We start from the raw sequence: 17,395 nt of genomic DNA, 5'->3' as shown, positions 1-17,395 counted from the left end.
TAATGTTCTGTATATGATCACTGACACATAGTTTCAGTGGCCTTATGGTATGTTCTATACATTGCTTATGGCATGTCCTGTGTTCTGTGAGACTATATGCAAGATTGCCAGAATGGCAGGCACCCTGTGACTAGCTAACATACAGTCACTAGGTGGCAAGAGCAACAGGCAGTGTCAGGCTAGCAAGCAGCATTAGGCTAGCAAACAGTGACAGGGTGGTGAACAAGAACCTTGGTTCTGGTAGCAGATAACTTGCTCACAGCAACTGGATGACTGAATCGGCTGAATTCCGCATAGTGGTTAGCTTGCGAGAGGATGACCAAATAAGCTGGATATCGGGCAGTGGAGCTATAGTAAGTAGCTCACAGCGACAGATGGGATAATTGCCTGGATACCAGTAGCATCTGAGTAGCACGAGAAGCATGATACAACAGAGCTGCATGGTATGTGACGTAGGAAGTTGTCCCAGCGATGAGCACATCCGGAGATAGGAAGTTAAACAGGAAGTAGTATTTTTTTTTTTATAAATGTTTGTTTTTCTGTAATTATAGTAAAACCGAGGTGGCTATCATTGTTGTTTAAATAAAATACAAACTCCTGAAATGTGGATTCCTCTCCTGACAAAAGAATATGTTGTCTATGTTCCCTATAGAAGAGTACAAGACTTGCCCCAAGCTACTTTTTGGATCATATGTGGTGCTCTTCCCACCAGCTCATGAACAAGTTGGCGTACCTTGGGGCAAAGCTCGTAACCAATGCTGACACGGTGGTTTGTAGGTAAAATGTGGTTTCAAACCAAACATAATAGTGTTTCAGTAAGAAAGTCATGCTATCAATGATGAAGTCACATTGTAATGATGTCATGTTTTCATCCTTCTCAACATGGTACCTAATACTATTGACACTACCCAGAGTAAAGTGATGTAATATCTCAGGGACGTGCAGTCAGGGGAGGCAGTGCCTCCCTTGTCATTAACGATTAAAATAATACAAAGAAGATACTTATGGCACATATTCTGTGTCATAAGTATCTTCTTTCTATTAATTTAATAATTCTAATTGTAATAATTGTTGAAACTTGGTTTTATAGGCACCGAAAGCAGTGCCTCCATCTGACCCTTGCAAAACGCTGGAAGCAGGGGGTGGGGACATACAGAGGGCTTTAATAGCCCATTTAAAATACTAGTAAAAGCGGCACCTTTACAAGTGCCTCTGTGACAGGGGCGTGCTTTCAACCACTATGAAAGCATGCCCCTGTCACTGAAGCCATTGGAAAGGCCGATCCACCACCCTCCCTGCTGTCGGCACCCGCCCTGCACCCTCACCTAACTCTAGCAGCCGGCACCAGAAGCCGATTCCCAGACGGAAGGGGGGGAGCGGACCGGTACCAGCGGGCCAGGGAGCAGCTACCTTCGGCTAGAGAGCTGAAGATTGCTGGGCGCCGGATGCTGCAGCAGGTTCTGGAGTAGTGCGTCCTCTCCTTCCTCGACGCGCTCATCAAGGAGTCCACTCCTGGCTGGGGCACTGCAGTTCAAGCACATGCAGAGCTCCCGGCGCTATGAGGAGGAGAGGAGTCGGAGGGCCAGGAACAGCGTTGTCCTCCTGAAGCCCTCCCCTCGCCGGCGCTATGAGGAGGAGAGGAGTCTGAGGCCCCGGAGCAGCGTTGTCCTCCTGAAGCCCTCCCCTCGTTGCCCTGCGGGACATTATGGAGAGGCCGCATTCCGGGCTCCTTAGAAAGGTTTTTTGTCAACCTGTCTGTCAGCGCCCTGTCGGAGAAGCTGCAGGCCGAGGAGGACAGGGTAAGTGAGCACCCATGTCCCTTGTCATATTACTCTACCAGCCATCACCCCCCATGGCAACAAGCATGTTAACCCTATGGCAGTGATCATGTAAACCCCATGGTAATGTGCATGTAACCCCCATGGCAATGTGCATGTAACCCCCATGGCAATGTGCATTTAACCCCCATGGCAATGTGCATGTAACCCCCATGGCAATGTGCATTTAACCCCCTTGACATTGAGCATGTAACCCCCATGGCAATGCGCATATAACCCCCATGGTAATGAGCATGTAACCCCCATGGCAACGAACATGTAACCCCCATGGCAACGAACATGTAACCCCCATAAAAACAAGCATGTAGAATGGTTAGACTCCTACTAGATGCATTCTTTTTCAGCAACACTAGTGGGTGCATTATGCGTCTGCACCACACTGCAGGGGGCATTATGCTTTTAAACGACACTAAAATTCCATGAAGGGGCCCAAAATGTATTATTACACCAGTGCATGTATAGCGATACCCGGAAGTGCTGGGAAGTTGGCACCACCGCTGGGAGAAGATGTACACTTGCTTCTTTTGCCAAGAAACCCCTGGCAGTTAGAAACTGGGGCATAATTTGCAAGGGGCATTTTTGTGTGTGGAACATAAAAAGGTGTCAGTGGCTTAACTGTGTGTGGCATAATGTGCAAATGGGCATTACAATGTGTAGCATAATGTGTCATTGGCATTACTGTGTGTTGCATAACATGTAATGGGCATTGCAGTGTTTGGTATAAGGGACCTTATTCACGCATTTCTGGGCATGTGCAGATGCAGGGTGCATGCGGCCATGGCGAACAGGGTGTTCACTGGGTGCAGCCACCCAGGATTGCGGGAGAGGGGGGTGGTGCGGCGGTGGTATTTATTTATTTACAGTTTCTTTTATAGTGCAGCACTTAACAAAGGATCACAACCATTTTTGGTACCACAAAATCATTTTTTTGCTTGCACCACTGCCTCACCAGCCACTGATCTCCCCGCACATCACTGTAATATCTGTAGTTACTAGTCACATTACCCCATGCAAAGTCCTTCACTCGATTTAGGGTATGTGTATTGTCCCTAAGATATGATGGCTGTTTCTTCATCTATTGCTGTAATAAAATGTCCATGTATTCTGGTAAGTTAGAGGTTATTGTCTCTATGTCAGATATGATTGGTGTCCCTGGCAACGATGGAGGTAGCCGCTACCTCCATCATTGTACCAATACTATGTTTCTCTAACATTCTCCCTGTTCTCCTTGCATGCCACCTCTGCCACCAAATGCCCCTCTGTCTGCCAGGTTTTTTCTCATATGTCTGCCCACCCCTCCCCAAGTTTTTATCTCAGCAGCACCCTGCCCCCCAGGTTCTATCTCACATGTCCCCCCAGGGTTTTCTCTCACACATCGCCCTGCCCAGCAGAATATGTTAAATGAGGTTACTCCGGTTCCTTATTAAATTACTGCCCACATACAGTAGCCCATCTTGTCACCAGTGTTCACCACAGACACACTGTTCTTCTTTCTCCAGTGCCTGCAGCAGCGCCACTAACCACATCATTAGCATTGGCAGGCAGGCACTGCCACTGCCAGCCGTCGCCGCCGCCGCAGCAGCAGCAGCAGCACTGAGTGTGCACCCGCGTGACCCGGTGACGTCACACTGAGGGCGGAAGAGCGCCGAGCGGTCCAAGACAGCAGCGCCGCCTTCGATTGGCTGCCTTCCTGTCACTCCCTGATTCCTGTACCGCCATTGGAGGACGCCTGTAAGCCGCGGTTCCGTTTCCTGTATGGGGGTCAATTTGCAACAACAATACAGAAAGATCGCCGGAGAGACAGCGGGGCTGTCCTAACGACGTGAGAACCCCCGTTCCCTGTGCGTTGTAGTATAGGGTGATCGGCGATCGCAGCTCTCCGTGTGTGACACATACACCCCCTGACTGCTTCTTGTGTGTGCCCCGGGGGAACTCGGCATCTGGGGACAGTCACACACATAAGGACTGGGAAGTTATTACATGTGTGTGACACACATGACGAGCGATGACTGTATGCAGTTCTAGAGAGTGACAGTCCCTGAGTGCAAGGACTGGACCCTGCACGCCTGGCAGAGTTGCCCTATCTGCCCAGTGCCACCTAGAAGCGTGTCTGCAGCCAGCAGGTGAGGACAAGTCTAGGGACTGATAGATTGTCATCTTCAGGGCCAAGCTGTCCTACTTGTATACATCAGCAGCCTGCAGTGTAAGCCATAGATTGGCTTGGATACCCGGCTGCCTGGCTGTCACCCTCCCCTCCCCCTGTCTGGGTTACTGTCCCAGCTCTGTACTGGTTCCTGAGAGGACTTGCTCTCATTGTATCCAACCTTAGTGATTAAGTGAAGTTGCCCCTAGCAACCAATCAGGACGTAGCTGTCTTTTTATAGACTTTGCTCAATAAGTGATAGCAAGAAGCTGGTCATTTGTGTGGGCAACTTCTTTCTCATCATTGATACATCACAATATTTTGTTGCTATCTGTATCTTATTTTTGCCGTGTTGACTACATTTTGCATTACTTGACTTTGTTTTGCTTATTGTTGTGTGTTTTTTTTTTTTGCTCTTTGTAATTTTTGGCTTAAAAAATACTGCTGGCCAATATTGCCTTGTCCGTGCCTGGGCTAAGCTGCTGTCGGAATGAAACGCCTTGTGGCGATGGTATACCTGTCTGGGCTACAGTGGTTATGATACATTTTCAGTAAACTGAGGCCCTGAGAAGTTTTGTGAAGATATGTTGCGACTTTCCGAAGCAGAGGTGCATCTAATGAGTGGATTCTGATGACAGAAGTTGCAATTCAATATATGTCTTTGTTTATAAGTGTAATGGGCCCTACACACGTAGCGACCCTGCAGATTGTTCGGAGCCATGCTAGATCGCTCGGAATGCTCAGCAAGATCACTCAGCTCACAGTAATGTGTCAGCGCTGTTTTCTGAGCAATCTGTCAGGGCCAGTGTTCTCTGGAAAGGACACTGGCCCTGACACCAGCGATTAACTTGAGATATCCTGTACGCTGCATATTAATCACTAGGGTGATAGCGACTTTATGCTGACCTTTCCCATGTGTCAACCTTTTAAACATGTAGTCCTTTTTGCTTTGTCGATCTTTTGTCTGTCATCCAATAGTGGTCGACCTAATGACTGTCGTCCTAAAGACTGTTGACAATCCTGGGATTGCACATCCTAGTTGGAACAAATGCCAGTCGCTCCAGTGTGTATTCCTCTTCAGATCAAGGTGTTCTGCATCATTTCAACAAAAGATTCTCTGAAGCTAGAATGACAGGCTTTCGGTCCGACATCGCAATGAAAGCACATCGGTGTGGATTGCCCATACATACCGGCACAATGTTAATGTAGGATGCAATGATCATGTTCCTTAGCACAAACAATGTAGCTAGCGATCTTGTTATGTTTGATGTACAGCACGTCACACCTATCCCTTAAATGACGTTACTCAACAAAGCATCTACTGATGAATATTCATGATGGATGTCTTTCTAGTGACTGGATTGGCATTAATAGCATAATAACCCACACACAATGGCTGCTTTCCTTTGTCCAGAAGTAAGAGGTTTGCTTTAGTCTGTATATAAAGATCAGCGATTATATATTCTAAATGACTACTGGATTCATTGTTGCTCTGTCATTTTGTTGCTGTCCTGCTCATCCCTGGAAACATTGAGTTATTTTTATGTAAACCATGTATTTTCTATAATGTTTTCTTAATTTGGGAGGGAATCCGTTATGTACAGGCGTCCAACAGGAGCGAATCGATTTTCTTGCCATTGGGCACGAGTGTCGTGGGAACCCCTTGTTTCTTCTATCTAGGGTGAACAGAAATCACTGATGTCTGGCTTTGGGCGTCCACACTGCCATTTTCACAGTGCGCCCAGCACTCTGTGCGAGTTTAGCCGCCTTGTACGTCTACGCCTAGTGCATTTGGGTTCAACTATATTATGGCATGGGTACCACCTTTAAATATAAACCATTGATCTCCCAGTACTTAGGTGCACACAAAATTCAGTTGAATAACCCCCGATAACTTTTATATAATCTAAATCCTATATCACAGAGAAAATTGGGATTTGTGATTTCAGTAGGTGTTGCTGTTTGTGCATCATTTCTGGATGGTAAATGGTATGGCTGATATTCCATCTTTATATGAATTTACCCCCCCAATTTTTTTTTGCGCTGATATTGCTCCCTTGGTTGCTTATGTGAACCCATATAAACACCACTTTAACATTATACCCTCTCTTTGTAACCCATTGTAAGCTTTCTACTAGTGTCCAAACACTAGTTCAAGGCTTTTAATGTTCGGAAGCAGAGGTTATTAAACGGTGCGATTATAGGAAGGCCTACTGATTAATCTCCACCCTAGAAGATTACCAGGTTACAGCAGACAGGCTTTTATCCTACAGGGAATCCGTTCTAATTCCAGCTTTTCTACACTATCTTTGAGAAGGCATCCCAATGTCCAGAAAAGTAGAGATTGATACTATATTTGTCATAATGTGTAATTCTGTAAGGTTCTATGGGAGCCTACTGAACAGGTACCTAGGCAGTGTAACGAGCATTCTCTCACTGTGCTTCCAAAGCTTGGCATCGCTAGCAGATGGCCCGGGTGACGCATGACCGGGATGGGTCTGGCCTCTGCCAGAGCTTATCGCGGTTGGAGGTAAATAATGAAGAAAGAGGTCAACAGCTGTCATAGTGCATGGCCTGGAACATTAGGGATCCTGTGTCAGGATAGAGAGGGCAGTAGAGCAAATCATTTCACATTTGCTTTCAAATCGGAATAGCAGGTAGTACGGTATTTAATACAAACATTTGATGATGCAGTACGTCTTTTTCCTCAAGGACTTGTAATATTACTATTTATTATTTAATTTATAAGGTGCAAGATCGCAGTGCTGTATGTATGGTACATATTGTCCTATTTACAGCTGAAATTCAGGATTCAGTCTTTTTCAGGGAAGTTACCCCTTTCCCTATGAATGTGTGTAACTGGCATTTTTCTTTCCAGATCCAGCTGCAATAAGGGTCCTGCAGTCTGCCGGAAGGATCACCAAACCACTAGCCACCCTATGAAGGCGAGGATTATACAGTATAGGGAGCCTGAGCATAAGAACCCTGCTAAAGGTCATACACACTGAGCAATTTCCCCAGTGCCCAGCGATTTTCTTGGGGAGTGGATGGCAGGACGCTATGGGAAGCCATCCATCTTGTCGCTCATCTGCTGGTAATACCAGCAGATGAACGACTTCCACCAATGATGACGTGGGACCGCACATCAGTGCTCATCGTATGCCTATACTCATTGGGCGGTGATGGATGGATGAACTCAGACGTTTTTCTAAAGGGGCAATCATTTACAAGGCAAAACCATTCCTCGTAAATGATTGCCACTTTTTAAAAAAAATGTCAGAGTTCGGCCAGTATCCCGCACAACCGTCGAACTTGGAGCCTATTATATTTAATCATTGCTTTAAATCAGTGGTTCCCGACCCTGGTCCTCAAGTACCCTCAACAGTACACGTTTTCCAAGTCACCCAGCAGGTGCACTCATTATTCAGGCACATTTGAAAAGATCCACAGGTGGAGCTAATTACAGCACTTGTGATTCTGCGTGGAGACCTGCAAAACATGCACTGTTGGGGGTACTTGAGGACCAGGGTTGGGAACCACTGCTCTAAATCACAGGTTCTCAAACTCGGTCCTCAGGACCCCACGCAGTGCATGTTTTGTAGGTCTTCTCACAGAATCACAATTAAATAATTAGCTCCACCTGTGGTTCTTTTAAAATGTGTCAAAAAGTAATGAATGCATCTGCGCAGTGAACTGTGTGGGGTCTAAGGACCGAGTTTTAGAACCACTGCTCTAAATTAAAAGAAAAGAGCTAATCCTGAAAACTGACATAATGCACTTGCTATTTGTTACACCATATATGCACTGAATTCACCAATGCATGTCCGTCAGAGCATGATAAATAGACCATACTGACTAATACACCTTGTTGGTGTGTGGTTAACCATTTTATTTCATATGTGAATCATCTTGTTCTACACTTTTCATTGTCAAAAAAACACAATGAAAGCAGATTAGTGTCAAGCCAATTACCTGCTGATTGGCCAGTTCTTTCTGAAAATTTAGTCAACCAATCAGAAATGTAAACCCTAATGGTGGAGTCCTATGTGGATTAATTAATGTGGTCGACCAGTGACTGCATATACAGAAGACACTGGTGGACTGCATATATGGCTTTGCATTCATGACCCCTCTTATCATTTAGCATCAGGCCGTACTCAGACTGATGTACTCAGACACAAACAAAGCATTTTAATCCCTTCATTTACTCTGGTCTGGATTGAATGGCTTTCCTCCCGCTGGTCACAAGGCGTTCCTGAATGTAGAATTAGTCTTGGAGTTAAATCCTCTGATGTCTTCATGTTGTGCCTGGGGAAACATGTCTGCAGCATGTGATACTCGTCAGCAGTTCAGGCATGTGAGACACTACTTAGTGCGAAACACATTCAGATTATTTTGTGATCAGACACTTCAGCTTCTGGCGACATCGCCAGTCACATTTCCCAGAGGCCTATTGCAGGCGTGTTGTCCGAAAAATATCCACACACCTAATGTGTCTGGAATGTGGGGCCTGGCACTTTGTGCTGTAAGAGGAAAACATGAGACTTGTATTTGGAATGTGATTGTTATGTATTAACGGCAGAATGTTGTTCTCTCTCCTTTTTTTTAAATAATTATTATTATTATTGGGTGGGACGGACGGTGTAATGGTTAGTATTGCTGCCTCACAGCGCAGAGGTCATGGGTTCGAGTCCCACCATGGCCCTAAATGTGCGGAGTTTGTATATTCTCCCCGCGCTTGCGTGGGTTTCCTCCCACAGTCCAAAGAGATAGTTGTAGATTAATTGGCTGCTAAAAAAATTAACCCTAGAATGTCTGTGTGTGCGTGTACATGTGGTAGGGAATATAGATTGTAAGCTCCACTGGGGCAGGGACTGATGTGAATGTTCAAATATTCTCTGTAAAGCGCTGCCGAATATGTGTGTGTGCTACAGTATATAAGAAACTGTTAATAAATAATAATTTATTATTTATTATACCTTCAATCTTAAATTGAACACAGTGAGGCTGGTGCAGTGTGGAATGTATCTTTCAAGTGGGGTCACATATTTTGATTATATCTGAGTTAGACCTTCACCCTAATGAAAATGTTGTAATACACTGAAATGTCTACTTTGGTTTACTATATAAATAATATATGCAGCATGTGCCCATCCGAGGATGGAGTGTTAATCGCATGCTCTGCACTAAAAATGTTGCTCTGAAATCCCTTTCACTGCTGAGAAAGTAGAATCTCCGTTCACAGTCAATGGTGACAGAATTAAATGACATGTAAGCTGGGTCATGTGACCTTCTGGATAAAAAAAAAGTATTGTAAGGAAAGACTATGGAGGGAAATAGTATGTCCCCCCTCCTTCTCCCTTGTATTTGAGGTTCATGGGGCATTTCTGCTCATTACTCTACTTTATACCATGGGTGATCAGTCGGCCTGCCAGGTTAACCTGCAATAGCATTTTTTTGCTTTTATACACCAGGTATTGCAATGGGACAACTTAAGGCACACACACACACACACACACGGCAATTTTATTCATATTGTGTTCTGTCTAGATCGCTTAGAGATTAAGCATGGATTGCTCCGTGTGCATGCCCCATAGCGATGCCGCGCATTGCCATCGCCTGTCTAAATCTGATCTAGTCAGATCGCCAGTGTTCTCACCACACTGGTTAGCACAGATCACCCAAACATGCATTGCTATGTGTGTATGGGGGATCTAACCGCTGGGAAGCACAAAGGCGACTTCCCTACAATGCTCAGCATGCAGGCTAGCAGAAGTCGCCCAATGTGTATGTGGCTTTACACATGGACCAATATTCTCAGTTAGCCTTACTTCCTCCACTAGGGGGCACAGTGAGTTTGACTGGGTATATCCTGGAGAGGAGACTCTTGGTACCAAATACTTCATTCTTTCTTCCCCGTACCCCGCCGCCAGCTAACCAGTTTTAAGTTTGACGCTGGCAGAAGTGGGCACCAGTTAGAGGAGGCTGCTTTTAAATCATCCCCCATATTCTTTTATTTTGTTTTAATTTCTTTTTTGTTTAACTTTTTTGGCAGCGTGGGCAGTTAAAGGCGTCAAACAGGATGTCCTCACTATCCACTCTGTCAAAAAAGAAAAAAAAAAAGTATAGGGGGGCCACATAAAAGCCATTCACCTCTAAATTGTTTTTAAATGTTCTCCATTTAAGACCAGGCAATGCATGCCAATAATATTGGGTATAACTAATAATAACCAAATTGGTGCCTTAATAATAGTGCTGTGATCAACCACCTGTGCAGATCTCCAGCACGGATGGTGTAATGGTTAGCATTACTGCCTCACTGCGCTGAGGTCATGGGATCGATTCCCACCATGGCCCTAAATGTGCAGAGTTTGTATTTTCACCTTGTACTTGCGTAGGTTTACTCCCACAAATATACTGCTATTTTAATTGGCTGCTAACAAAATTAACCCTAGAATGTCTGTGTGCATGTACATGTGGTTGGGAATATAGATTGTATTGTAAGATCCACTGGGGCAGGGACTGATGTGAATGTTCAAATATTCTCTGTACAGCACTGTGGAATATGTGTGCGCTATATAAGAAACTGTTAATAACTAAATACAAAAAAAAATCCCTTTCTTTTGATGTACTCAATATTGAGGCCCTTTTTGCAAAGGATCGGGCTGAAATTGCATGTGTATCACCTGCATGCATGTCCGACCTTCGACTCGGACTCCCCTCAAGGCGACTGGGAACAGGGAGATACATCACATGTGAAAGGACTGCATGCGATGTATCGCATGTGATCCTGCTGCCCGGGAAGGTCCTGGCCAGCTCGCAAAGGAATGGATGGCCATACTCTGCTGCAATATATATCACAGTAGTGTATGGCCAGCTTTAGGCAAATCCCAGTCACAAGGTCATCATACTGACTAAAACATGTAATCTGGCAGCTGAACAAAGTCTGTCTGTGCATGTATGCTCACCATCATCTTCTCTGCTATAGCCGGTCTGTGGGTGTTGGTCCATTCTGTGCATCAGTCAGTCATCTAAGGTGACACATTGTAAACACTCAGAGGGAAATTTACTAGAGCTTCTAAGAATGAAAAAAGGTGATGTTGCCAAATAGCAGCCAGTCACATTTTCTTTATTATTTCTCTTTTGCATTCAAGAAAATGATAGACAAATTCTGATTGGTTGCTATGGGCAACATGACCTCATTTAATTTTTATGAGCTTTGGTAATTTACCCCTAAGGGGTTGATGCATCAAGCGGTGAAGAAAAGTCACCCATCTCAATCCGTTTTGCCAGATCATTTATTAAGTACATTCTATAAAATGATCGATGCTGGTTGGTTGCTACGGGCAACTTCTCCACTGGCACACAACTCCACTCTTCAATGCATTGCACATCTCTCGCCAACAGTGCTGTAATCTATAGTGTTCATTCTAGCACCCTCCATCTTTGAAAACCCATGCAGTTCCTCTTCCCTGCCTGGGGTGTCGCTGTCTGCTGTGGTTTTTCTAGCACAGGTCTGGTTTGCATATCAGTGCTGATATACAGACCACACTGTGCAAGAAACACTACAGCAGACAGCAACACCCCAGGCAGGGAAGAGGAACTGCATGGGTTTTGAAAGATGACAGGGGCTAGAATGAACACTAATATGAAATTGGCAAATATTGGGGCCTATTATATTGGGCCGGTAGGTGCATATTCTCGTTATTACTGGCAGTGGTTTCCTAAATGTTTTTTTTAGTTGGGATTTCAGGCTAATGTAAGATATGTGTTCTTGTAGGGCTTGAATTAAATCTGTAAAACCTATTGTGTTGTAAATAACCTAAATTAATTTGTGTGCCAGAAACTGGTTAAGTGGTAATTATAATACCTGGCAATGTACATCGCCCCATCCATAAACATTTGCAAGCCATGCAGAATTTTAATTACAGCATCTGTTGGATATATTTATTTACAGTTTATTATATAGCGCAGCAGATTCTGTTATGATTTACAATTGTAGATATGTGTGCACACATATTGTAGATATGTGTGCCACTTTTAATGCTGATAGCCCAGTCAAAACATTTAGGGGTTATTCAATTACAGGAGAAGAAACATCAGGAGCAAAAATAATCGAGAGCGAAATTCATGTTTTTCTCGATCTATCCTGATTTTTCTCCAATGTTTTTTCCTCGTACTATCGTATTTGGTCGCCTATGTTTTTGGTTTTTTTTTTTTTGTGAGAAACTCCCTGTTTTGGGGGATTTTTTTTGCCTGCCTGTAGCGTCTCACATCGGCTTAATAAGGATAATTGAATAGGCCGTGGTGAATTAATCGGTACTCTTTACCTAGTACGGCGCCCGTCGCGGTAATCGCGGGCGTCGCATGCACTAAATAAACGCATGCAACGCGATGCCCGCGATTTGCCATAGGGACCAATGTTAAATATCCAAATTGACTTCAATTTCATGTTCAATGCCTCAATGGACGCGATTTTCCCATAGGAAACCATGTTAAATGGGCCACAGAGGGCAAATAGGCACCCTGAAGTGTTAAATGGCCCCCACAATTTTTAACGCCACCCCACGATCAACGTGAACCCGAAGCGTGGCGAGCGCAGCGAGCCCGCGAGGGGCGGCGGTACGTGTCCTACGACCTTTTCATACCCCTACTATCCACGTCGGCGTGGAGTTGAGAATAGAATAGTGTGGCGAGCGCAGCGAGCCACCGAGCCCGAAGCGTGGCGAGGGGACGCGGATACCTGTGAAGCCCGCGAACGGACGCGTTTACCTGTGAAGGTATCCGCGTCCCCTCGCGGGGCTCGCTGCGCTCGCCACGCTTCGGGCTCGGTGGCTCGCTGCGCTCGCCACACTATTCTATTCTCAACTCCACGCCGACGTGGATAGTAGGGGTATGAAAAGGTCGTAGGACGCGTACCGCCGCCCCTCGCGGGCTCGCTGCGCTCGCCACGCTTCGGGTTCACGTTGATCGTGGGGTGGCGTTAAAAATTGTGGGGGCCATTTAACACTTCAGGGTGCCTATTTTCACTTTGTGACATATTTAACATGGTTTCCTATGGGAAAATCGCGTCCATTGAGGCATTGAACATTAAATTGAAGTCAATTTGGCTGCAGAAATGTAGCTTCTCCCCAGTTTTGGTTGAGAAAAGTTGGAAAATGTTGTGGAAGAAGCTAGGCATCATGTCAGACTAGTACAATGTATATCTACCATAATTTTGGTACTTGTGTATTTTGGCGGCGCCCATCGCATCGCATACCATAACACATACGATGGTATGCGATGCGACGCGATATCGTACGATAGAGCACGATGGCATACAATTTTGAAATTGTATGCCATTGTACATGGCATACGATGCCATACGATGCGATGCGATGCGATTAAACATTGTATAAGCACCTTAATGGGTACTTATACTATGTTAAGCACCCAAATGGGTGCTTACAATGTTAAATGCACCCCCACGCCACCCCCCACTATAAACGTGAACCCGAAGCGTGGCGAGCGCAGCGAGCCCGCGAGGGGCGGCGGTACGCGTCCTACGACCTTTTCATACCCCCACTATCCACGTCGGCGTGGAGTTGAGAATAGAATAGTGTGGCGAGCGGACGCGGATACCTTCACAGGTAAACGCGTCCCCTCGCGGGCTTCACAGGTGTCCGCGTAGCCACGGACACCTGTGAAGCCCGCGAGGGGACGCGTATAACTGTGAAGGTATCCGCGTCCCCTCGCGGGGCTCGCTGCGCTCGCCACGCTTCGGGCTCGGTGGCTCGCTGCGCTCGCCACACTATTCTATTCTCAACTCCACGCCGACGTGGAAAGTGGGGGTATGAAAAGGTCGTAGGACGCGTACCGCCGCCCCTCGCGGGCTCGCTGCGCTCGCCACGCTTCGGGTTCACGTTTATAGTGGGGGGTGGCGTGGGGGTGCATTTAACATTGTAAGCATCCATTTGGGTGCTCAAAAGCACCCTTTAGGGGGCTTATACGATTTTTGGTCGTATAGGGGGTCAAAATCGCGTCGCATCGCATCGCATGCCATCGGGTGCATGGGATGCGATGCGATATGTTCGTCGTACGACGGACATCGGGGGCGCCGCCAAAATACACAAGTACCATAATTTTTTTTGTATGTCCTGAGTATATACTCATCAGATTGTTACTCGTTTCATATACTTTTTTTTTATTTTTTATTATTATTATTATAATCAATTTTTTTTTTAATATATACAGTCTGAAATATCATTGTCCCAATTTGAACATTACTACATACTTTCTTGTTAGATGTGTTCCTTTGATGCCTGTGCTTCAATAAAAAAATATAATATAAAAAAAAAAATTGAAGTCAATTTGGACATTTAACATTGGTCCCTATGGCAAATCGCGGGCATCGCGTCGCATGCGTTTATTTAGTGCACGCGACGCGATGGATGCGATTTTTTTTTTGAACACGATGCCCGCGATCATGATCGCGGGCGCCGTTCTAAGTAAAGAGTACCAATTAATCATCCGCAAGAAAACATTGGGCCTTATTTTGGTTCACTCTTTCTGACAAAATCCTTCTTAGATGGGCAAAACCATGTGCACTGCAGGTGGGGCAGATGTAACATGCGCAGAGAGAATTAGATTTGGGTGGGGTTTTACTTCAAAGTGAGATCTATATTGCAGTGTAAAAATAAAGCAGTCAGTATTTTCCCTGCACAGAAACAAAATGACTCACCCAAATCTAATTCTCTCTGCACATGTTACATCTGCCCCCCCTGCAGTGCACATGGTTTTGTCCATCTAAGAAGGATTTTGTCAGAAAGAATGAACCAAAATAAGGCCCATTGTGACTAATTCAATTCCCCCGTAAATATGAGTTTTGGTTATTTGTGTAAAAATAAACAACAAATGTGTCTGTTTATTGTAATACTGGTTACCAGCCCATCAAAATGTGAGGAGCAGCATTAGCCTTTATTCAACTGAATGTGAAGCTAACTATGCGTAAAACCATTCCTTAAAATACTGGCGATTCACAGGAGGTGAATATATAAAATATATTAATTGTGTGAACACCTGTTGCCATGGCTGGTCTCTGTGGAGTTTATATGATCTCTCCATGCTTATGTGTGTTTTCCTTTGTGCACCTTTAGGGGGGTATTTAATGTGGGGTCACGGCTGTCGAGCTGGCTATACAGCCGTGACCCTGTCCCGTTCTCGGTCTGCTCGAGAAAAAGCAGGCGGGATTCACTGTCCAGCGTGCAGCGGGATGAGAAAGGGGCATGGCCACGAGCTGTGGCAGGGAAGAGGCGAGCTGTAGCCGGGAGCTCGTCACTTCCCGGTCGTTCTCGGCAGAACGAGCCCGACTGCTTGTGAAGTTGGGCTCATTCTGCCGAGATCCCCTGTTCAATGCTGTCGGGGAAGACCGCATTGAATAGGGCCCCGCAGTCATCTTCCCTGTCGAGAGAGGGCTGTGGGTGATTGAATACCCCCCTAAGATTCCTCATTGACTCCCCAAACATACTGCTATTCAAATTGACTGCTGACAATATAATCGCCAGTGTGTGTGCAAAAGCATCAGGTAAATAAATGCCTCCTGTGATCTGCTGCCATGTCCATAGATGGTCAGACACGGTAGTAATCCCCAGGTGGTCAGTCGTGGCAATAATCCTCAGATGGTGAATTGCTGCTGTTTTCACACTGCTGTGACCAGGACATGGTCAGAAGACGCAGAGTCTGGCCTCCGCACACCTAAAGATGGATACAATGCCTCTGGGGCAGGGAGTGATGTGCGATGAGTAATATATGTGTGTGACACTTCTATTATAAGGTTGCCCTTTAAAGGCTTTTCTTGAAAACGTGTGTTGGAAAACGTGGAAGTAGCAGCACTGTTGGATTATTACAATGAAACCAAAGCATTCTAGAAAGAGATCATATGAGCAAAGTTAAGCTGTCTGAGGGTGATCTTCTGCCAATAGATGCATACAGTGTAGAATTTAAGGTGCCCATCATAAGCATCCTCACCCTATAGTCTCATACTGTGCTTTTCAGCCACCTCTGTAAGTTATCTGGAGGTGTTTAGCTCCGTTACCTTGGGATCTGCTTTGATGGGTTTCCTGGTGCTGACCGCCAGCGAAGCGGTACACTTCTGGGGTACCTGACCTGTTAAAGGGTCCACACAGTGCACAATAGCAATATATCGTCATAGACACATAAAATGTGAAACAGTCCTGTCAACCTTTTTTTCCATGCGATTTTTCATATGTGTTGGCCTATGGCCAGTCAACCAATAGTAGTCGACCTATTGAATGTCAACCTTAATAGTGGCGATCCTATGACCTGTACCCATAATGCACCAATGTGTCTTATCCCAGGGCAGCAAAAGGAACACTTGATACACATCCGGGTCCTTCAGAACGCAGCACATTACCTTTATGTCTCTGTAAGATGCGTACAAGCTTATTGCTCTATCATGGTCCTAAACTCCCATATGTTTTCCATGCTCAGAGTGCAGTGTAGCCGTTCTGTTACTGCAATGACCTCATGCTGCTTATTCTACCCTGCACAGGTGGAAATGCCTCACTGCTTCGCTTACGGCTGCACAAACCACAGCGGGAAGCTCCCCATGGCGGTCTGCATGCACTCCTTTCCCAAGGAGCTGCTCCTGGCAGAGACCTGGGTGCATCACAGCCGCACAGACGTGGGTGACGTGCAGGAATTTGTGCGTGACACATTGATGAAGAACCCAGGGCACTTTGTACTGTGTTCAGAGCACTTTGAAGAGGAGATGTTTGAGCTGATCGGGGACTCGCCTCTTATACCTTTTGAACCTAACCACAAGCGGACAAGGCGGAAATTGAAGGTGAACGCGGTGCCCACACTCTTTGCCACTGGTGCTCCCAAGCTGCGCAAACAAGCAGAACATCACTTGAAAATACATGAAAGAAAGCAGGTAATAAGCCCCTGTAACCGTTTCTAGCCAGAGGTCGTTAGAATACTGAGCGTTGGCACATGTCACAATGGACTGAATAAAGCCACCTATTTCTTGCATAGTGTTGCTTTTGGGTCTTTAACATTAAAGTACATGTAGTCATTAATGACCTATAGGATCAGAGGTGGATTTAGATCTCATGGGGCCCTAGGAAAAATAACTGTTTCCTTCAAACAGTCCATTTACACTATATTTTAGCTGCTGATTGCAGTCAGTCGCCATCGATAGAGTACCTTAGCGGGTGCACATCCTAGATAAATGCTCAGCTGCGGGATCATCGGCATTATGTATAATTCTGAAACAGGACCCAGGTCTTTTGGAAGTAGCCTTAATACCAGTGTCACATTTAAAGTAAACTGAGTTCCCACATAGAGTGAATGAAACCACATATTTTGTTAGGTTTGTTTATTTATTATGTAAAGATAAAACAATAAAAGTTAT

The 17,395-nt window shown here is 45.4% G+C and overlaps 1 protein-coding gene across 1 annotated transcript in view; it reads left to right on the top strand.

Annotated features, from left to right (window-relative positions):
* The first annotated feature begins 3,590 nt into the window (after positions 1–3,590).
* The window catches only part of LOC146035915 (uncharacterized), a 30,011-nt gene continuing 16,206 nt past the window's right edge, over positions 3,591–17,395 (top strand). The window contains exons 1-2 of the mRNA XM_083159628.1: positions 3,591–3,961; positions 16,532–16,915. Coding sequence (XP_083015754.1) covers positions 16,538–16,915 — 378 coding nt within the window. The 5' untranslated portion in view covers positions 3,591–3,961; positions 16,532–16,537. The remainder of the gene's footprint in view (positions 3,962–16,531; positions 16,916–17,395) is intronic.

This window comes from Crinia signifera, chromosome 9 (assembly GCF_055691185.1).
Source record: "Crinia signifera chromosome 9, ASM5569118v1, whole genome shotgun sequence".
NCBI classification, from domain to species: Eukaryota; Metazoa; Chordata; class Amphibia; order Anura; family Myobatrachidae; genus Crinia; species Crinia signifera.
This window is presented reverse-complemented; position numbering and strand designations above follow the sequence as displayed.